Raw genomic sequence first — 23,197 nt, forward strand, 5'->3', positions numbered from 1 at the left:
CATTTACGTTGTGATGTATATGAGCTTTATTAATAACTTAACATCATGTAGCATGAATTGTTTGAGATGATTCCATCATCTCGTTTTTATCATCGCACCGCCCGCCACCGGAGTAGAGTTCATCCATACTACCTGGAGCCACTGCGTTCATCCACAGTGCGGTTCCAGAGATCTTTTTTGCCTCGTACCATCCGGCTATGGAATGAGCTCCCTCCACGGTGTTCCCCGAGCGCTATGACATGTCCTTCTTCAAACGAGGCTTGTGAAGAGTACTTAACGGTAGGCAGCGACTTGGCTCTGCCCCTGGCATTACTGAAGTCCATGGGCGACGGTAACCACTCACCATCAGGTGAGCCGTATGCTCGTCTGTCTACAAGGGCATTAAAAAATGTAGGCCGTGAGCTCCTCTTCTAGAACAATTAATGCAATTAGTAATCATTTTTAGTAATTGCAAAGTAAGGTAGTTTGTTTACATTAGATTAATATCGATTAAGGTTTTATCGTTTAATGAAAAATTTGCAACGAAAATGCTTAACAATAGACACGTCATTTAGTATTAAGATATTATTATGATAATAGGTTTTGACGACTATCTGAATTTTGATTTGTAAATTGTTGAATCAACAAAATTAAATTCAACCTTATTGCCTCTACATAAGAACGTGCGTTTGAATCCGACGAAGAATCTGTACGATAAATAATAGAATACTTAATAATCTTTTGTTTAAGGTCGATTATTGAATACGAGGGCTAAAGTGATTTTTGTAATGTAACTTTAATTTACAGTATTTTACAGTTTGCCAGTAGCAATGGAGTGATAAACACGTTGTAAGAAATATAGTATTGCGGGCTGATTCCGAAGAATTTGTCTCTACAGTGAGTATAGTAATTAATTTGTGCCTGCACCATATACCTTAACAGTTCTTGTAAGAATATGTAGTAGTAGTAGTAGTAAGAAGATTATGTACTCGTTAATATCAGCATTTATCAGAGATATATTAAGCTGTATCTCGAAATAGATTATTCAAATTTTCTTAAAGAACGTGACAGCTTCATGTGAATAGTGAATAGTGATGCCGTCTTTTGTTATTATTATTATTATTATGTTTTATTGTTTAGATGGGTGGACGAGATCACAACCCACCTGGTGTTAAGTGGTTACTGGAGCCTATTGACATCTACAACGTAAATGCGCCACCCAACTTGAGATATAAGTTCTAGGTCTCAGTATAGTTACAACGGCTGCCCCACCCTTCAAACCGAAACGCACTACTGCTTCACGGCAGATTTAGGCAGGGTGGTGGTACCTACCCGCGCGGACTCTTAAGTTAAGTTAAGTTCTCTTTTCGCTTTTTTCACCGGTGCTAGGGCATATTGTGAGCACGGTACCAACGTCCTACCTGTTCCTATCGCGGAGCAATCACGCGTCCCAGTTTCACGGGTGGGAGAAATGTTACAGAGTTACTATTGAGACTTCGACTTAATTTCTCAAGAAGATCGGCGGCATTCGAGTTATAGTTTCCTTGGACTCTGGTGAGCACTTAACACCAGGTGGACCGTGAGATCGCTCAACCCTGTGAGCTATAAAAATATATATCAATTGATTATTATCGAAAGGGATAATGTCCCTTTTAATCTTCGATGAAAATAGTCTAGGCTGTCTTCTTATTGACTATAATAATCAAAAGCTATGTAAACGCTATTAAGTCGATATGTAAACTTAGAAAAAAATCATTCTATCAACTTTTTTCATAAAACAATTTTTCTCTCTTTCTTACCTATTCTATGGTAGCCTAAGCTATTCCAGCTTTGGGCAGACGGGGAGGTTACGGGCTTAACCTCAGAGAATTTGCCAACACCAGCCCTAACAAGAGCAGTGCTTCGCAAAATCGGAGTCGTGACCCACCGAGAAGATCCGGCAAGAAGCTCAGTGGACCTTTGACCTTTTCTCTTTACACTGTTGTCTTGCCTGCTATAAATTTTACGCACGCTTTTTACATTAACCCGAGTACTGATTAGGCATTCGAAGTTTTTGTGTTAACCCTAGTTTGGACTACTAAAATCTGCAGGAGATCTAATATAAAGCACAGAGAAAATATTAATTCAATAAAAATAATAATTGCGATCTAGTCCTTAGGTCTGTGGTCATTTTTCTACGGGGCACCGGTCTGAGGCGTCCTGATACGTGGCCACATTGCGACGTCCACGCAGGTCAGGACTCACCCTGGATACCACACCGTCTCCTTGGTGGTGGCGTGTGTGCTCGGGGCGCCACCCTTGGATCGATAGATCGGTCGTGGGATAAGAGCTGTCGCTGTCGACCTTTGTGGCATCGATCCACGGCAGTGACGCGTCCTGGAAGGTGATGCTCGACTTTTGCAAGTCCGCCTTCTCGCAGAAGGAGGCGGGGGAACGAAAGAGTGAAAGCTCTTCCCTTTCCGTACCGATCCGTCGCAGTCGTGAAAACCGCGCTATGCGCTACCAGCATTCTAGCCCACTACTGAGGAGTAATATCATTGTTAACAGAGCGACCGGATGGCGGTGTATAACGTCTAGATCCGGCAGGCTGGTTCTGACCCAGTGGACCATACCCGGGAGTATGTAGGTATTGGCACTCGCATAGATAAGTGTCCAATGGCTCATTGCCGTCGGATTGCTCGTGGCATTATTAGATAGTCTTCCAGGTCACCAATAAATATTCATTATCTAGGGCCTACTTCATTGATCATCACATTATAAGGATGTAGTTTATATACATTATAAACATGTTACATCCTACATTAACTGCCACTGTAACATTTCATTTCCTCATTTTTCCACGGCTTTCTTCAAATAATTTGAAACCATTCTACATAATATACAGTAGTTTAGTCCTTAGAGAGTCAGTAGTTTTACCCCCACCACAGCTTTGTCTTATGATGCAAAGCAAATTATTTCTTACTACTAACTATTTTTTTTATTGCCCTTGTAGACAGACGAGCATACGGCCCACCTGATGGTAAGTGGTTACCGTCACCCATGGACTTCAGCAATGCCAGGGGCAGAGCCAAGCCGCTGCCTAATAACTACTGTGGATAGGTAGTCGGACAAGCTAAGTAATTGACAGAAACATTTCGTCAGCACCGACCTTGAAACGTGACTTTGAAATTTATATTGGAAAAAGGTTCTATGATAATAAAGCCTGTTATGTATATGGATCGCGTTTCAATTTCAAAACTTCACACGAGACGTAGGTAACGTCCTTTCTAGTTCAATTTATTTTAACAAGCGTAATCTTGCATCTCGCATCTCTGTTTGCTCCAATTGTGTCTGTACACACACACGTCTTTACAAACAACATACATATGTATGTTTGCATGTTAGTCATTCTAGTTTGCATTGCTTTTCAACTGAATTATTATTTGATTCCGAAAAAACTGTTCTCAGGTCACTGTATCAGGTCATTTGGTATATTGATAGTGTGTTATGCTAATGCGTGTGCAGTATTGTGGTTTGATATCGGCCGTGGCAGTTCATCGATTGTCGCGTATAGCAGACGCAGTTGGTAAATTATTTTCAATCGAATCTTTTTTCTGATCTTTACCATTTAAAATCCGGTTAGTAGGTTAGGACTAGCCACTAATGCAATTAAATATTTCCTTTTCTCAAGGTGAGTAACGGTTTCCGCTATGTGATGCCTATATATGGACAAGTATCTGTTACTGCTTATAATCATATGAACCATGAGTCGAAAAAAAATTACGTAATCGTGAAAATTGTCATTTATTATTTGAATAAGTATTGTCAAAGAAAAAAAAAAACAAATTTAATTTAAATTTAATCCTGTAACAAAACGTGATTACCGTATACACCTGTTATGTAAAACTGATAAGACAATGTCATTGCACCTGTGATATTTAACTGATAATTTGTAATAAATGATTAAATACTGACTAAATACTACTAATAATATTGTGTATGTAATCATTAGGTAAATGTGGGAAAAGTTCTGTTCTTAATACCGTGATACCATAGGTATCACGAAGTTAAGAACAGATATCATCTATATATTAATACGTGAAGTAAAAATTTTGTATCCCTTTTTACGAAAATTGCGCGGACGGAGGAGTATGAAATTTTCCACACTTATAGAGAAAATAGAGAAGAAGTGCACAATGCTAATATATTTTTTAAATAATGCATAAAATATACATTAAATCAATAAAGAAAACATTACACACACTACATACCATGTATTTGACGCACACACGCATGCATACCTACTATTTATTGTCAAACTTTTGTTCTTGACGTCTGTTGTCAAATTGAGATTAAATATTGTTTATAGTGTAGTCTTGGCGAAATTTGTGATTATAGAAGTATAAAATACAATCATAATAGTGTACAAACTTACAATTCCAATTAATTATAGTCGAATTTCGACTACTGCGGGACCCCCTAGTTATAATTAAACTGCCTCTACGGTACTACCGTCTAATCGGCGACGAAAAGCAATCCCATTCATTTAGTTTCTCACCGGATCTTCTCAGTGGGTCGCGAATCCGATTCTATGGTAGATTCTGCGAAGCGCTGCTCTAGTCTAGCGTTAGTAAATTCTCTCTGGTTGAGCCCGTGAGCTCACCTACCCGTCCGGGCGTAAATGGAATAGCCTCTTAGTTTTTTTTATGATTGAAGGATTACTGGTGGCCTTGAGGCCTTTCCAGTTTCACTAGAACAGGTAGGCGAGCAAAGGCTCAGCCAGGAGGGGTGGGATTTGCTAACAGCTGCCCGAGTGCCTCCGAAGGAGACCTAACAACTCAAGAGCAGTTGCTTCGCGAATGAATCTACTACCGGGACGGAATCGCAGCCTTAGGCTACCAGGTAGCTAATAGGTAGAGAGGGAAAAAGCACCTTAGTCGTCCGTGGCAACCTAAAGCATAAAGTATTCGAAATGTGTGAAATAATAAATTGAAAATGATGAACTCGATATTAAACCTTAAAAGTAGTGTGATAAAGTCTACGGTCCGAAATCTGATGAAAACACAAAGAAATTTTCAATATTTCTGTCTTTTGTTTCTCACTTCACCTATTACCGGTGTCACTATTGAAGGCCGTTTGTTTTATTGCTGTCATCGATACAGTCTGACGGGATAGGCCAGACGTATTCACAAAACTCAATCGAGCTGTGTCCTTTTTACAATTACATACGTTTAATTGTTGGAATGCGCATAAAATCGAACCAGTCGTTATGCTATGTCCATTTAAAAATCTAACTAGTCTCACATAGATTATATTTGGGTTAGGAACTACAAATTTCGATCTGTTGAGCTGTCAATACATTAATCAGCTAATTGATTTATTTATATCAAAGAGTTGTTTGATCATGTATGCGATTAACCTTATCATCTAATCAACACGATTCATTTTAAATTTACCGTTTTTCACAAGACCGTTTTACTTGAAATCGTTTGAGTAAGGTAGATGTTCCTTTATTGTGTGATTACGTAGGTAGGCGTAGATTCACTAGCTTCAGAAACAGTTGAAAGTTCATTGTCATTGCAAAAGAATTCTCTCATTTGGCGGCGTAATCAGATCAACTTTATTTTTAGTTAAAAAATAAAATGGCCATAGAAACAGAAACGTTTTTGGAGTACCTCGTAGTGGAATATCGATGGGTGATAGTAATATTGGCCCTGTTGCCTATGTCAGCGGCATGGAAGTTATGGTCGATAATCAGGAACTACGTTGTGTTCAAGATGAATAGTGCTCCAAAGATGCATGATGATAAAGTCAAAGAGGTTCAAAGACAGGTAAGGTTTTTTAAAATGCTTAATTAAAAAACGCTGTGGAACTTGGTATATGAGGTCGAAGTCGTTATTGTAGTCAATAACCCTCAATCAGAAATACATTATTGTTTTACTGCAGAAATATATAGAGAGTACCAAGTTCAATTGGGTACACGTACACGAACAGTAACTACGACCTACAGCGCCAATTTATATGTAGGTCTAATTCTTATAGTACGATGTTAATATTTCATCACAGCCAGGGACGTCTTAAACTAGAATGGGGCCCTTGGGCACACAAGAATTGAGGCCCTTTTGGAAAGTAAAAAAAGCGAATTATAATAACATTTTTTTACTGAGTATGACCATTTATCATCAAATACAGTATGATATAATATGTCATTAATGATATTAGAATGCTACTGGTTTTTTGATTACGATTTCGATAACGGTTTCTTTCGGGATTTCTGTTGAGCAAAATCTTCTTTTATAGGCATAGTATATGCCTTGTAAATACCTTCTGATTACTGATTTGTGAAAAAAGTATAATGTGCCCGACAAAAATGTTTTGAGAATAAACGTGTGAGAGAAATTGTCGGTCTTTCGGGGCCCCCTGAGAATGAGGGCCTGGGCACGGGCCCCGTGTGCCCTTATGGTAAAGACGGTATTGATCACAGCTGTCTTTCGTGAATACCTACATGTTAGGTATGTATTTCTCTGTAATTACTGATACATGGTGGCAGAATTCGGACATCGGCATAGTGGCATCTCTTGATATGACAAAATTATCTTATCCTTTAGGTCTTTATCCTTTAGGTCACGACGACTAGAACAACAATTTTTTCACCAACCGGCTTTTTTAATTTAGATTTATCATAAATTCTGATGAAATTAAGGGCAGTAAGAGGCAATAAATGTTGTTGCTTTTATAAAACTATTAACTATGGTAATTACAGATAAAAGAATGGTTATCCGGGGACAAGTCGACTCATCTCTGCACAGCCCGGCCAACATGGCAAACAATGTCTTTTCGACACAGCATGTACAAGAGGACATTTACCAACATACAAATTAATCTAGTCGATGTCTTGGAGGTGGACAAAGAGAATATGGTGAGCGTTTCTTTTATTGGTAGGCTTTTTATTCACACGACTTTGAACCAACCCAAAAATTTAATAGTGACAAAATCAATAGAATGTACCTAATTAACTAATATTTTTATGGCTGGATATATGAGCTATACAATTTTAAATCATGTTTGTGTTTTATGACTTCGATCGAAGCCGTTCTATTTGCTCTCATCCGTAAACGATGTAACTCTGAAGTAGGTTCTTTTGTTTATTAATATTTACTATGTCTACGATATTATTTGGTGGTAGGACCTCTTGTGAGTCACCACGGGTAGGCACCACCACTCTGCCTATTTCTGCCGTGAAGCAGTAATGCAAAACGCATTGAGAGTGGGGCAGCCGTTGTAACTATACTGAGACCTTAGAACTCATATGTCAAGGTGGGTGGCTCCGGTAACCACTTAACCAGGTGGGCCGTGAGCTCGTCCAACCACCTAAGCACAAAAATAATTGTCTGTATAGATTTATAAATGAAAACTGACCGAGCTTATCTGGACATGAGACTGAGCCACGCACTTCACTGTGCCACTGACCGACATAAGAGGCTACAAATTACAAAAAACGGTCACAGGCGGGCGCATCACGATGCTCAGCAATGAGCGATCGACTGAAGGAGGAGGATATTAATATACCTCATTTTGTTTAATATTTCCAGACAGTCCGTTGCGAGCCTCTAGTGACGATGGGTCAGCTGTCCCGCACATTGGCGCCGCTAGGCTTGGCGCTGCCCGTTGTTCCAGAGTTAGACCAACTCACAGTCGGCGGCCTGGTGATGGGGACCGGCGTGGAGACAACATCGCACGTCCACGGGCTTTTTCAGCATGTGTGCCTGGAGTACGAGCTGGTTCTCGCCGACGGCTCTGTCGTTAACTGTAGTAAGGTTTGTTCGAGACGACAGCCTCATGCTCGTTTTTTTTTTCTTACCTGAGCTGATAGCCTTGACAGGCTATTTCAGCGTAACCTTAACTAGTAGGTGAGCTCACGGGGCTCAAACCTGACGACGTTGCGTTTTATGTTACGAGCCCTAGCAAGAGCCGTGCTTCGCAGAATCTACCACCGGATCGAAAACGCGACCCACTGAGAAGATCCGGCGAGAAACTCAGTGGGTTGTCTCTGTGGGTTAATTTACTCGTGGAGCCCTTCGTCGCAAGCGACGGGTTCAACGAGAACGATGACCGGTGCTTGAGGTACCTAAAAGCACCGTTGAGGATCTGAAATGACATGTTTTGGGCGACGTCGACTGCTTTCCATTCTGTCCGCAGGATCGGGAATGTAGTTACCAGCGACCACGATGAGAGGGTTCTCGTGTCGTGCCGCTTTGTCGAAGTGGCGCATCCGCACCGTCTGTAGATACTTACTGATGGAATGCTCGCATTGTTTCTTTATGCAATACAATTAAGAATTTGACTTCACGTTTCAAACCGGATGGAGCCTTCATGATGTGATTTTTTCGGTATCCATTTAACACACAGCGGCTTGGCTCGGTAGGCAGCGGCTTGGCTCTGCCCCTAGCATTGCTGAAGTCCATGGGCGACGCTAACCACTCACCATCAGTTGAGCCGTATGCTCGTCGGTCCACAAGGGCAACGAAAAAAAACTTGGAAGTATATGCTCAAAAATTATCCTAACTAAGGCATATACTTATTTCTATTTTAGGACGAAAACGCTGATCTATTTTACGCTGTTCCGTGGTCTTACGGCACCCTTGGATTTCTGACTTCAGTTGTGATCAAAGTTATTCCGGCTAAGAAGTAAGTTCCTCTTCTACCTGCTATGATGTTAAATGTTCTGTTAAAGGTGCTTATAGTTAAGTGACTATAGATATCAACGTGACTGCCACTGTCCATTCTGAGAAATAAGGTTAAATTATCATTGTATTAGGTTGATTATAACTTTAGCATCATTTTTTTAAATATCTTCTGAATATTGTTACGCGCTGGGGCTCGGGATAAATAAAACTTCCACCGAAGTACAAATTAAAACTCTATTTAACATTTGGTACACTTACAGAACACTTTACAATTTGTAATTCGCTTCTTCAGCTTCGCTTCGAGTAGATCCGATAACTAACTGCTTTCGTGTCATCTCTGCAACACTTCTATAGTCGACACGACGTCACCTCTATAATTATCGAGAACATTCCTGATAGGTCGAGTAGTTTCGATATATGTTTCCGCTATTTGATAATAGATGGCGTTGCACTTCTCGAGCGTTCTCGGTTTTACTAGTTCTTTTGATATATTAGTTTCTGCTATTCGATGACAGATGACCATTATGAAGAATTTACTCTTACCGGCGTAACAATATAATATGATAAATTTACGCGTCATTGTTCACAGGTATGTCCGCATACATTATTACCCTTTCAACAATCTTTCCGACCTAGCAAAGCGGTTCAGTCAAGAATCTTTGAAGCCGAACCCTCACCAATTCGTTGAGGCCTTGCTTTACACTAGAGACTCGGGCGTGCTCATGTTAGGAGACATGGTGGATGAAGTCGGCAGAGATGGAAAGGTGAGGTTTGTCATCTACTTTCAGATTTGGAAGAGACTAAAGGTGTATTTCAAATTAAATTGGTACGTGATCAAGCCAAGTGATATTAACAAAATATAATATACTGTATCGACTCCAGAATCGGATATTACTCATTGTCTATTGTGGGGATCTCTTTAGACTGGCTATGAAACTAGATAAAAACTATTTCCTATTTCCTGTAGCTCAATCCAATAGGGGTGTGGCACGCGGAATGGTTCTTCAAACAAGTGGAGAAGCATTTAAAAAGAAAGCGCACCGCGATAGAGTATATACCTCTTAGAGATTACTACCATCGTCACACTAGAAGTCTGTTCTGGGAATTGCAAGTAAGAACAAAATTTTTAAATATTCTTATAGGGTTAACTAGCCATTGAACGGGCCGCTGCTTCGTCAGAACTAATGGTTTGAAATAAAAGCCTATTTCAGTTATTTAAGTACTTGTCGGCGATGATGTGGAATCACGAACTTACATTAGAAATCTCAGTATAGGCAGGCATTTTGCTGTGCCCCTGGCATTGTTTAAGTATATGAGCCACGCTAATCACTTACCATTAGCCGAGTCGTGCTTTTCGGCCTGCAAAGACAATAATAAATAAATAATAGTTTAAAAGAACTAACAAAATACCTACGCTTTTATAGTAAATCCAACTAAAAAATAGAAAATCAATCATTCCGATAGAGGCACCCGTCACGTGCGGACGTGCTCATCGTCCACTCGATCGCCCGGTCTTTGTTCGCCCGGCTTTTGTTAGCCCGGCCATTGTTCGCGCGGCCTGTGTTTGTGGTACATCTGCCGACTAAGTGCTCTTTCTGGAAGTTTTTATTTGTTTTGTTTCCTTTTGTTGTTTCTGTGTTCGTGGTACATCTGCCGACAAAGTGGTTTCCTGCAAGTATTTATTTGTTTTGTTTCTTTTCGTAATTTCTGTTTTGTTGTGCTTTTTCTTTGTCCTGTAGTAATCGCGCCGCATTGCCACCTGTGTTCAATAGAACCGCTCAGGTCCGAGAAGTTGGGGCCTCGCCGCAAGGCGAGTGTTTTCAAGACCCGGGGCCGCCCCACCTGGGTACTCAGCGATCATGGACGCTGTATTCGCGGAATTCCTCCGACTTCGCCACCCACAGCTCGCCTCGGAGTTTTTGGCCTTCAAGGCCAATCACACTGCGAGCCCTCTCGAGGACTCCGCCGCGCTCGCTGCTCCTGCGTCGCCTGTACCTGCGTGCAGAGCTTCTGCATTGAGCACCGCAGCCTCTGTCGTGCCTGCCGCTCCCGTGTCGCCTATACTGGCGAGAAAAGCTGCTGCGTCGTCCGCCGTGACCATCGTTTCAGCTGAGCGATCATCCGCGGCCTCCGTCGCGCCCTCTAAAACACCTACACTTGCTCGTAGGTCGCCTGCACCGGCCTCCTCGTGCTCCGACTCTGACTCGGACATGGAGGTCGACCTCGCCCCCGCCTCATCGACGGATGGATTCACCCTGGTACAGAAGGGTAAGAAGCGTGCCGCGGAGTCTCGAGCTCCCGCGGCCGCTAAAATTAGCAAAGCCGTGAACGCGTCGCGCCCCCGCCCTCAGACTCCCGTTGCGCCCCCAGCCCGTGCCACTCCGTCGCCGCGTCCGGTGGCACAAAATAAAACCCAGACCCCTCCCCCGGTTATCCTTCAGGAGAAGGCAGCTTGGGATCGAGTTTGCCTGGCCCTTAAGGCCAAAAATATAAATTTCACGAATGCCCGTAACCTCGCGAACGGCATTCAAATTAAGGTTCAAACACCCGACGACCATAGGGCCCTCTCTTCTTACCTCCGTAAGGAGCGTATAAGTTTCCATACGTATACGCTCCAGGAGGAGCGCGAACTCCGCGTTGTAATACGCGGAATCCCTAAAGAGTTAGATGTAGAGCTCGTAAAAGCCGACCTGTTAGAACAAGGCCTACCAGTGAATTCTGTGCACCGTATGCACACCGGTCGCGGTAGGGAGCCATATAATATGGTTCTAGTCGCTCTCCAGCCTACCCCCGAGGGTAAGAAAATCTTTAACACACAGACCGTCTGTAGGCTCTCTGGTATCGCTGTCGAAGCCCCCCATAAAAAAGGCACTCCTAGCCAGTGCCATAACTGTCAATTGTACGGGCACTCTTCCCGTAACTGTCACGCGCGCCCCCGATGTGTTAAGTGTTTGGGCGATCACGCCACGGCCCTCTGCGCTCGCGACCAAAAAACCGCGACGGAACCGCCTAGCTGCGTCCTGTGTCGAACACAGGGTCACCCCGCGAATTACCGTGGTTGCCCCCGAGCCCCTAAAATAAATCGCCGCGTCGCCCGCCAAAACCGCCTCCGAGCTTCCGGCCCAGACATCAAAGCCTCGGCACCCTCTGCGTCGCAGGCTAAGCCAGCGTTCGTTCCGGCGGCGGTGCCCAGTGTCTCGGCCTGGGCAAAACCGCTGCCGTACACGAACACGGCTACAACTCCCTCCTCCGCGATTCGTCCCGCCCCCGCGACTCGTCCCTCTCCCGCGACTTGCCCTCCGACCGCGTCCGACAATCTCGCTTTAGCGATCGACTTCTTTCAGTCGATCAACTTTGAGCGCGTTAACGCTTTGGGCGACGCCATTCGCGCTGCCTCCACTGCACAACACTTTATCGCCGTTGTGCAGGAATACGCCGACGTATACGCGTCATTAAATACGTACGTCCTCCCCTCACTCCGCCGGTAATCAATGGCGTATATAAGTAGAATAAAGCCCCTATCCGTAACGATAGGATTTTTTAACGCTTACGGTCTCGCAAATCAACGTGATCAGGTTTCTGACTTTTTGCGTGACCACCAAATTGATATCTTTTTAGTGCAGGAGACCCTACTTAAGCCCGCGCGCCGTGACCCTAAAATCGCGAACTATAACATGGTCAGGAACGACAGGCTCTCTGCCCGTGGTGGTGGTACCGTCATTTACTATAGAAGAGCCCTGCATTGCGTCCCGCTCGATCCTCCCGCGCTCGCTAATATCGAAGCATCAGTGTGCCGAATCTCACTGACGGGACACGCGCCGATCGTTATCGCGTCCGTTTATCTTCCACCGGATAAGATCGTTCTAAGCAGTGATATCGAGGCGCTGCTCGGTATGGGGAGCTCTGTCATTCTGGCGGGCGACCTAAATTGTAAACACATCAGGTGGAACTCACACACCACAACCCCGAATGGCAGGCGGCTTGACGCGTTAGTCGATGATCTCGCCTTCGATATCGTCGCTCCGCTAACCCCGACTCACTACCCGCTAAATATCGCGCATCGCCCGGATATACTCGACATAGCGTTATTAAAAAACGTAACTCTGCGCTTACACTCGATCGAAGTAGTTTCAGAGTTAGATTCAGACCACCGTCCCGTCGTTATGAAGCTCGGTCGCGCTCCCGATTCCGTTCCCGTCACGAGGACTGTGGTGGATTGGCACACGCTGGGCATCAGCCTGGCTGAATCTGATCCACCATCGCTTCCGTTTAGTCCGGACTCTATCCCGTCTCCTCAGGATACCGCTGAAGCCATAGACATCGTAACGTCACACATCACCTCGACATTAGATAGGTCATCGAAGCAAGTTGTAGCGGAGGACTTCCTTCACCGCTTCAAATTGCCCGACGATATTAGGGAACTCCTTAGAGCTAAGAACGCCTCGATCCGTGCGTACGATAGGTATCCTACCGCGGAAAATCGTATTCGAATGCGTGCCCTACAACGCGACGTAAAGTCTCGCATCACCGAAGTCCGAGATGCCAGATGGTCTGATTTCTTAGAAGGACTCGCGCCCTCTCAAAGGTCTTACTACCGCTTAGCTCGTACTCTCAAATCGGATACGGTAGTAACTATGCCCCCCCTCGTAGGCCCCTCAGGCCGACTCGCGGCGTTCGATGATGACGAAAAAGCAGAGCTGCTGGCCGATACATTGCAAACCCAGTGCACGCCCAGCACTCAATCCGTGGACCCTGTTCATGTAGAATTAGTAGACAGTGAGGTAGAACGCAGAGCCTCCTTGCCACCCTCTGATGCGTTACCACCCGTCACCCCGATGGAAGTTAAAGACTTGATCAAAGACCTACGTCCTCGCAAGGCTCCCGGTTCCGACGGTATATCCAACCGCGTTATTAAACTTCTACCCGTCCAACTCATCGTGATGTTGGCATCTATTTTCAATGCCGCTATGGCGAACTGTATCTTTCCCGCGGTGTGGAAAGAAGCGGACGTTATCGGCATACATAAACCCGGTAAACCAAAAAATCATCCGACGAGCTACCGCCCGATTAGCCTCCTCATGTCTCTAGGCAAACTGTATGAGCGTCTGCTCTACAAACGCCTCAGAGACTTCGTCTCATCCAAGGGCATTCTTATCGATGAACAATTCGGATTCCGTACAAATCACTCATGCGTTCAACAGGTGCACCGCCTCACGGAGCACATTCTTGTGGGGCTTAATCGACCAAAACCGTTATACACGGGAGCTCTCTTCTTCGACGTCGCAAAAGCGTTCGACAAAGTCTGGCACAATGGTTTGATTTTCAAACTATTCAACATGGGCGTGCCGGATAGTCTCGTGCTCATCATACGGGACTTCTTGTCGAACCGCTCTTTTCGATATCGAGTCGAGGGAACCCGCTCCTCCCCACGACCTCTCACAGCTGGAGTCCCGCAAGGCTCTGTCCTCTCACCCCTCCTATTTAGCTTATTCGTCAACGATATTCCCCGGTCGCCGCCGACCCATTTAGCTTTATTCGCCGACGACACGACTGTTTACTATTCTAGTAGAAATAAGTCCCTAATCGCGAAGAAGCTTCAGAGCGCAGCCCTAGCCCTAGGACAGTGGTTCCGAAAATGGCGCATAGACATCAACCCAGCGAAAAGTACTGCGGTGCTATTTCAGAGGGGAAGCTCCACACGGATTTCCTCCCGGATTAGGAGGAGGAATCTCACACCCCCGATTACTCTCTTTAGACAACCCATACCCTGGGCCAGGAAGGTCAAGTACCTGGGCGTTACCCTGGATGCATCGATGACATTCCGCCCGCATATAAAATCAGTCCGTGACCGTGCCGCGTTTATTCTCGGTAGACTCTACCCCATGATCTGTAAGCGGAGTAAAATGTCCCTTCGGAACAAGGTGACACTTTACAAAACTTGCATAAGGCCCGTCATGACTTACGCGAGTGTGGTGTTCGCTCACGCGGCCCGCACACACATAGACACCCTCCAATCCCTACAATCCCGCTTTTGCAGGTTAGCTGTCGGGGCTCCGTGGTTCGTGAGGAACGTTGACCTACACGACGACCTGGGCCTCGAATCAATTCGGAAATACATGAAGTCAGCGTCGGAACGATACTTCGATAAGGCTATGCGTCATGATAATCGCCTTATCGTTGCCGCCGCTGACTACTCCCCGAATCCTGATCATGCAGGAGCCAGTCACCGTCGACGCCCTAGACACGTCCTTACGGATCCATCAGATCCAATAACCTTTGCATTAGATGCCTTCAGCTCTAATACTAGGGGCAGGCTTAGGGACCCCGGTAACCGTACTCGTCGAACTCGACAAAGAGGTCGACGTGCAACCTAACCCATGCATCAGCCCGCTGAGTTTCTCGCCGGATCTTCTCAGCGGGTCGCGATTCCGATCCGGTAGTAGATTCATTCGCGAAACAATTGCTCTTGAGTTGTTAGGTCTCCTTCGGAGGCGCTCGGGCAGTTGTTAGCAAATCCCACCCCTCTTGGCTGAGCCTTTGCTCGCCCACCTGTCCTGGTGAAACTGGAAAGGCCTTCGGGCCACCAGTAAACTTTCAATCATAAAAATAAAAAAAAAAAAAAAGAAAATCAATTTTAATAAATTTAAATTTAAAATAGTGCAAGAAAAAATGATTTTATTGTAAAAAAAGCGTGGGGTGCTTTTCGGGATATTATCAAAATAACCCTTCTACTAATATCTGTTCATAAAATATTTATAACTACTGATACCATGCATTTTTAGTTGGATTTTCTATAAAAGCGTATTTTGTTATAATAGTTTTTTAAACTATTATTTATTTTTCATTTTTAGTTTAATTTCAATTTTTTCAATTTTTATTTAAATATTGTATTGTTATAGGTCCTTAATAAGTATCCCAAATTTCGAGTTAATCCGACGTTTTGAAGGTCAAAATCATGTTCAAAGATTCCGTGACAAACATACATACATACGTCTGAAGTTAATAAAAGCGTATTAAAAAGGTAAAGTGGCTTATAAATTTAATTTTGCCACCAGGACATAATTTCGTTTGGGAACAACTTTATTTTCCGCTACCTGTTCGGCTGGTTGATGCCTCCGGAGGTCTCCTTATTGAAGTTGACGCAGCCCGAAGCCGTCACCAAGTTGTACAACAAGGCTCACGTGATACAAGACATGCTAATACCAATTGAGCTCTTGGAGAAAGCGATTGCGTTCTTTCACGACGAATTCGAGGTAAATAGTTTTACGGATCTAATTAATAAAAATAGAATTGAAATGAATTTTCGATTTCAATTTTCTTTGTTTGTGTGTTCTCTATATGTTTTTAACACTTTGAATACTTTATGCGGTTTAAAAGTCCCATACGCGATAGTTCTCTGATGCGGCAGTCATATCCGTGTTCTTTGGCTCCAAACGGGAGGCGACTTGTCCAGATTGCTATGGGCTTTGGGAGGCTTATCATATCTCATACGCACTGCAAAGAAGTCCGATCTTGCCTCGATAGGACCCCAAACGCACTGGTTGAAAGTCTTATAACAATGGTCCCGCAATCGACGTGTTAAATCATTCATCTGAGTGTAATAAAACTAGGTATAGTTTTTGCTAGATATTTAGGAAAGTTTTCTGTTTTTTTATTTTATTTTTTTATTGCTTACGTAAGGGACGAGCTCACCGCCCATCTAATGTGAAGTGGTTACCGGAGCCCATAGCCCATACAACGTAAATGCCGCCACCCACTTTGAGACATGCGTTCTAAGGTCTCAGTTTTTACAGTAAGTACAACGGCTGCCCCACCCTTCAAACCGAAATGCATTACTGCTTTATGGCAGAAATAGGCAGAGTGGTGGTAGGTACCTACCCGTGCAGACTCAAAAGAGGTCGATTATTGTATTAGAGATGAGTGATATTTATTTTGTGACTGATACTTTGTGTTTGAGCTTAATCTAGATGTAAACAAAAGATTTGATAAAAAAAAATCCAATTACATATTGCTAATTGAATTTATACAATAAACTGGGTTCGAGTTTGATTTTACAGCATTTTAGTAGCACGAAATATTATTTATTTGTGTACGAGACATAATATGTTGCAAAGTAAAACTTTTTGTCTACTTAAATATATTATTTCATATACAAAAAAAATCGAAAGGAATCCATTGAGAGTTATTTTTTCAGGTATACCCTATATGGTTGTGTCCTTTCAAAATATTCAACAACCCTGGACAGCTGAAGATAAAACCTGGCGAGGAATCACAGATGTTTGTCGATATCGGAGTGTATGGCGTTCCAAAAGCCAAAGGATTTGAAACAGTAAGACAAGATACTAAATTGAAAGATGAATTTAAATAAATAAATATTAATTTTTTAACTACATGTTCGTCGCAGACCTACCTGGTCTTAAGTGGCTACCAGAACCCATAGACAATGATGTATGCCGCTCTCCATGTATCCCATAGAGGATGCTTCAACGCACATTTTTATTTATTTTTATTAGTTAAATGGGTGGACGAGCTTACAGCCCACCTGTTCTTAAGTGGTGGCCCGAGCCCATAGACATCAGCAACGTATATGCCGTCACCCATCTTGAACGAACGAACACACGACGAACAGTAACGAACACAGTATGTACTTTATATATAACTAGCGACCCGCCCTCGCTTCGCTTCGGAAACATTAAAACACACATGAAACAAAAAAAAAAAAATTTTTTTAAAAAAAAGTTATGTTCATCAGGGACAATGTCGGCTTCTAATGGAAAAAGAATTTTTCAAATCGGTCCAGTAGTTTCGGAGCCTATTCGAAACAAACAAACAAACAAACAAATCTTTCCTCTTTATAATATTAGTATAGATATAGATAATATGTCGGAGAAGCCACAATTATTAACACCATTGTCAGACATCGTAGGGGCAAATAAGGTCATCGAGCTAAGAGAAATATTGAGTACGCCAATAACGTTTGTTGTCTTAGAACAATTTAGAAATTTTCTCTTGACGTTAGCAAACGAAAACAAATGACAGTTCTTAGGACGGAGGCTCCGCTCTACAAGAAGGCTGGTTGGTAAGTCTGTAATGGCGTCTACGCACCTCCATCGGCTAGGCTCTGTCGTAGCACGAAGTTAGCCGAGTTCCGACGATACCGTACCCCAATCGCTCCGCCATCTTTTTGAAATTGTGTTGCGTTCCGTTTAGCTACGAAACTAATGACCGTCTCCGACATATTTAATTTTGTCGCGTAGTCATCAAAAGTGCTGTATAACATGGGAGTGCCAGACAGACTCGTGCTCATCATACGAGACTACTTGTCGAACCGTTCGTTCCGATATCGAGTCGAGGGAACGCGTTCCCGGCCCCGTCACGTCACAGCCGGAGTCCCGCAAGGCTCCGCTCTCTCCCCGTTACTATTTAGTTTGTATATCAACGATATACCCCGGTCTCCGGAGACCCATCTGGCGCTCTTCGCCGATGACACCGCCATCTACTACTCGTGTAGGAAGAAGGCGTTGCTTCATCGACGACTTCAGACCGCGGCTACCACCATGGGACAGTGGTTCCGGAAGTGGCGCATCGACATTAACCCCACGAAAAGCACAGCGGTGCTCTTCAAAAGGGGTCGCCCTCCGAACACCACGCTGAGCATCCCCCTCCCGACTAGGCGCGTCAATACCCCCGCCCCCGCCGTTCGCCCAATCACGATGTTCGACCAGCCCATACCGTGGGCCCCGAAGGTCAAATATTTAGGCGTCACCCTCGACAGTAGGATGACATTCCGCCCCCACATCAAGACGGTACGCGATCGTGCCGCCTTCATTCTAGGACGTCTCTACCCGATGATATGTAGGCGAAGTAAAATGTCCCTTAGAAATAAGGTGACACTCTACAAAACTTGCATACGCCCCGTCATGACCTATGCAAGTGTAGTGTTCGCTCACGCGGCCCGCACTCACTTAAAGTCATTCCAAAATATTCAATCCCGTTTTTGCAGGATAGCCGTCGGAGCCCCGTGGTTCGTCAGGAACGTCGACCTCCATGACGACCTGGACTTAGAGTCCATCAGTAAGTATCTGCAGTCGGCGTCCATGCGCCACTTCGATAAAGCGGCACGACACGAGAACCCTCTCATCGTGGCCGCCGGTAACTACATTCCCGATCCTGCGGACAGAATGGAAAGCAGTCGACGTCGCCCAAAACACGTCATCTCGGACCCGCCCGATCCACTAACGGTGCTTTTAGGTAATTCAAGCACCGGTCACCGTTCTCGTCGAACCCGTCGCTTGCGACGAAGGGCTCGACGAGTAAATTAACTCTCAGACACAGCCCACTGAGTTTCTCGCCGGATCTTCTCAGTGGGTCGCGTTTCCGATCCGGTGGTAGATTCTGCGAAGCACGACTCTTGCTAGGGTTCGTGTTAGCAACATCGTCAGGTTTGAGCCCCGTGAGCTCACCTACTAAAGTTAGGGCTACGCTGATATAGCCGCTAGGGCTATCAGCTTAGGTAGGAAAAAAAAAAAAAAAAAAAAAAAAATCAAAAGTGAAGATGTCAAAACAAAACTTAATTTACACTAAAAATACGCAGATAATTGAAAACTTATTTTAATCACAGTAGATTATGACTATATAAGTACATAAAGTTATACGAACTTCAAACTTTTAGATTGCATCGACGCGTCACGTAGAGAGCTTCGTGATCCAGAACCAAGGCTTCCAAATGTTATATGCCGATACCTACACAACGAGGGAGGAATTCAGACAAATGTTCGACCATAAACTTTACGACAGAGTGCGGGCTTCGCTGCCTAATTGCAAGGAAGCCTTCCCCGAGATCTATGATAAAGTCAACAGAAATGTTAGGAAATAAAATAATTGAATTTTTTTTTGTTATTCATAAATAAATTAATTATTAAATATAATACTGTGTCTGTTGTTTCATTTGTGTCCATGTTTATTTTTTGAAGTGATAACTTCTTATGGGATTTTAAACCGCTTCGTTACGTAGCGCGTTACGGCGTCAGTTTGTCTGGCGTCTCTTTCTTTTTTTTTTTTTTATGATTGAGATATTACTGGTGGCCCGGAGGCCTTTCCAGCTTCACCAGGACAGGTGGGCGAGCAAAGGCTCAGCCAAGAGGGGTGGGATTTGCTAACAACTGCCCGAGCGCCTCCGAAGGAGACCTAACAACTCAAGAGCAGTTGCTTCGCGAATGTATCTACTACCGGATCGGAATCGCGACCCACTGAGAAGATCCGGCGAGAAACTCAGCGGGCTGATGCATGGGTTAGGCTGCACGTCGACCTCTTTGTCGAGTTCGACGAGTACGGTTACCGGGGCTCCTCAGCCTGCTCCTAGTGTTAGAGCTGAAGGTATCTAATGCAAGAGTTATTGGATCTGATGGATCCGTAAGGACGTGTCTAGGGCGACGACGGTGACTTGCTCCTGCGTGATCAGGATTCGGGGAGTAGTCAGCGGCGGCAACGATAAGGCGATTATCATGACGCATAGCCTTATCGAAGTAACGTTCCGACACTGACTTCATGTGTTTGCGGATCGATTCGAGGCCCAGGTCGTCGTGTAGGTCGACGTTCCTCACGAACCACGGAGCCCCGACGGCTAACCTGAAAAAGCGGGATTGTAGGGATTGGAGGGTGTCTATGTGTGTGCGGGCCGCGTGAGCGAACACCACACTCGCGTACGTCATGACGGGCCTTATGCAAGTTTTGTAAAGTGTCACCTTGTTCCGAAGGGACATTTTACTCCGCTTACAGATCATGCGATAGAGTCTGCCGAGAATAAATGCGGCACGATCGCGGACTGTTTTTATATGCGGGCGGAATGTCATGGATGCATCCAGGGTGACTCCCAGGTACTTGACCATCCTAGCCCAAGGTATAGGTAGGCCGAAGAGGGTGATCGGGGGTGTGATATTTCTCCTCCTAATGCGGGAGGAAATAAGCGGTGAGTTTCCCCTTTGAAATAACACTGCTGTGCTTTTCGCTGGGTTGATGTCTATGCGCCATTTTCGGAACCACTGTCCGAGGGTTAACGCTGCACTCTGGAGCTTACTCGCGATTAGGGACTTGTTTCTACTTGAGTAGTAAACGGTTGTGTCGTCAGCGAATAAGGCTAGCTGGGTCGGCGGCGACCGGGGAATATCGTTAATAAATAAACTAAATAGGAGCGGAGAGAGAACGGAGCCTTGCGGGACTCCAGCCGTGAGTGGTCGCGGGGAGGAGCGGGTTCCCTCTACTCGATATCGAAAAGAGCGGTTAGACAAGAAGTCTCGTATGATGAGCACGAGACTGTCCGGTACGCCCATGTTGAAAAGTTTTAAAATCAAACCGTTGTGCCAGACTTTGTCGAACGCTTTTGCAACGTCGAAGAAGAGGGCTCCCGTGTAGATCGGTTTTGCGTCTCTTTCTCTCACGCATCTGGCAGCGGTACTGAGAACGTAACTACTTATTATATTTTTCAATGTATGTTATTATACAATTTTCCTTCCATTATTATGTTGATATAAATAAATTTTAAGTAATAAATGAGTCTACTGTTATCAAAGCCGGCAATGTGACTTTTGGACAATTATTGGTAAGTCAGAAAAACGAATTATTGACTTTGTATTCCATTGGCAGTCACAAAACTCTTCTGAATGACATCTTAGATAAATAACAGGTTAAGTATTAACCTTTATTTAATGCAGGTTTTGAACCGTACTCTTTGAAGGAGACGATTATATTTAAATCAATCTGTATTGACATATCAATAACATTTTTTTGTCCAAATGCACAGATTGCCACCTTTGATAATAGACGACTCAAATAACCTAAGATTTTCTCAAGTTAAACAATTTCAATATTAAATATTTCAACTTAGATTGAAGAAATTATTTTAATAGACCTAGAAATATATATTTTTTGCGTATCGAATATGGTTATTGCCTATCATTTATGTACAAAGCAGTTATTGTCGCTTAGTCACGTTTGCCTTTCAAGCGTCGATATATTAATGTATCGTTAATAAATACATTGTTAAACTTTACACACGAACTTAACAGTGACAACTCCGATCAACCAAATAATTCAACTAGTCTGAAACAAAGATCTGCAAATAGGTACTATCTGACATCATTTAAAACAGTAAACGGACCTAAAATATGCATTTCTTGACATTACTGTATCTGGACATTATGTTGATGAATTTCAAATATGGCGTGCATGCAAAAAAATACCTACCCGCGACCTTTTCACTGATACACTCAAAACAACAAATTTTGGGAGCCTCTGTGTTACTCCAACTTTCAGTATAATCTAAACAGAACACAGTTTCTCCAATACGCACATTTTAAATAAAAATTAACTTAAATAACATATTCAATATTACCATGCATTGGAAATAACAAACCGCCCTACGTAACTCAACTGCTAAAGGTCATTCTTGACGTTTGCAATAACATTCAGCAAATGACAGCAATAAACCTCGAATAAGCCGTGTAAGAAGCTATTAACATTCCAGAAAGACGGAATTTACGTTATTACTGAAGAGCTAATTTTTTTGACCTTTTCACTGTGAAAGAATAAGGAATTTGATAACCAAAAAGTATGAGAGAATCAGGATTGAATTGATTAGCTCCCTAATCGCGTAACATGAAAAGAAGGTATGTTACTCGCTGGCAAAGGACTGAGCGATAGAATGCCGTCACAATTTTTGCGTTATCTGCAAGACCTGGCCAGACCATCGGTACCCGATGAAGTTTTCCGCCACATACAAAAGTAGTCTCCCAACCTAAGCAGTCTCTAGATCAATTGGCAGACGTGGCAGACCGCTTTCAGGAAAGTCGTCGTGGCCTAAAGGATAAGACGTCCGGTGCATTCGCGTAGAGCGATGCACCCGTGTTCGAATCTCAGGCGGGTACCGAATTTTCTAATGAAATATAATACGTACTCAACAAATGTTCACGATTGGCTTCCAAGATGAAGGAATAACATCGTGTAATAAAAATCAAAACCCGCAAAATTATAATTTGCGTAATTACTGATGGTTGGACCTCTTGTCAGTCCGCGCGGGTAGGTACCACCACGCTGCCTATTTCTGCCGTGAAGCAGTAATGCGTTTCGACTTGAAGGGTTGGGCAGCCGTTGTAACTATACTTGAGACCTTAGATCTTTTATCTTAAAGTGAGCGGCGCATTTACGTTGTAGATGTCTATGGGTACTAAGCACTAAGCTAAACTCTAAGCACTTAACACCAGATGGGCTATGAGCTCGTCCACTCATCTAAGCAATAAAAAAAAAATTGTACACCTGGCAACATGGCTACTACTTCTTCTGCTTCGGCCGGTAACAGAGATTCCTCAAGCGGGATTGTGAAGCTCAATGAGACGGCTCAGCTCCTCACCGCCAAGCTGGATGATTGTATACTTCAGCCACAGGTCTTTAACGACCAGTCCAGTCTTCGCCAACGGAGTACCTGTTGTTTTATTCCCACTTGACGCACATCACCCGGATACGCTTTACTTTTGGATTTCATTGCTGGGTGAACTAGT

General features: G+C 43.9%; 1 protein-coding gene across 7 annotated transcripts; it reads left to right on the forward strand.

Annotated features, from left to right (window-relative positions):
- Window positions 1–636: 636 nt before the first annotated feature.
- On the forward strand, window positions 637–19,573 carry LOC101738979 (delta(24)-sterol reductase). Of its 7 annotated transcripts, none has more exons than XM_004926808.4 (11): window positions 637–688; window positions 787–876; window positions 5,589–5,789; window positions 6,722–6,877; window positions 7,551–7,775; window positions 8,552–8,646; window positions 9,235–9,409; window positions 9,613–9,756; window positions 15,701–15,898; window positions 16,840–16,974; window positions 19,318–19,573. In XM_004926808.4, exons 3-11 carry the CDS (start codon window positions 5,601–5,603, stop codon window positions 19,519–19,521), a joined length of 1,521 nt encoding a protein of 506 aa, XP_004926865.1. In that variant the 5' UTR covers window positions 637–688; window positions 787–876; window positions 5,589–5,600; the 3' UTR covers window positions 19,522–19,573. The 7 variants fall into 7 exon arrangements, with proteins under 7 accessions (XP_004926865.1, XP_062532467.1, XP_062532466.1 ...); XM_062676482.1 differs by lacking the exon at window positions 637–688 and adding an exon at window positions 2,527–2,605 and having other exon boundaries at window positions 800–876; XM_062676481.1 differs by lacking the exon at window positions 637–688 and adding an exon at window positions 2,527–2,601 and having other exon boundaries at window positions 800–876.
- The last annotated feature ends 3,624 nt before the right edge of the window (window positions 19,574–23,197 follow it).

Source organism: Bombyx mori, chromosome 27 (assembly GCF_030269925.1).
Source record: "Bombyx mori chromosome 27, ASM3026992v2".
In the NCBI taxonomy this organism is placed as follows: domain Eukaryota; kingdom Metazoa; phylum Arthropoda; class Insecta; order Lepidoptera; family Bombycidae; genus Bombyx; species Bombyx mori.

Bases quoted from the DNA above. Each gene is read 5' to 3' on its own strand.
- LOC101738979 (XM_004926808.4), top strand. From the start codon at position 5,601: ATGGCCATAGAAACAGAAACGTTTTTGGAGTACCTCGTAGTGGAATAT. The intron at 6,878-7,550 runs GTGAGCGTTTCT...TAATATTTCCAG, and splicing joins AGGTGGACAAAGAGAATATG to ACAGTCCGTTGCGAGCCTCT. The intron at 7,776-8,551 runs GTTTGTTCGAGA...TTTCTATTTTAG, and splicing joins CTGTCGTTAACTGTAGTAAG to GACGAAAACGCTGATCTATT.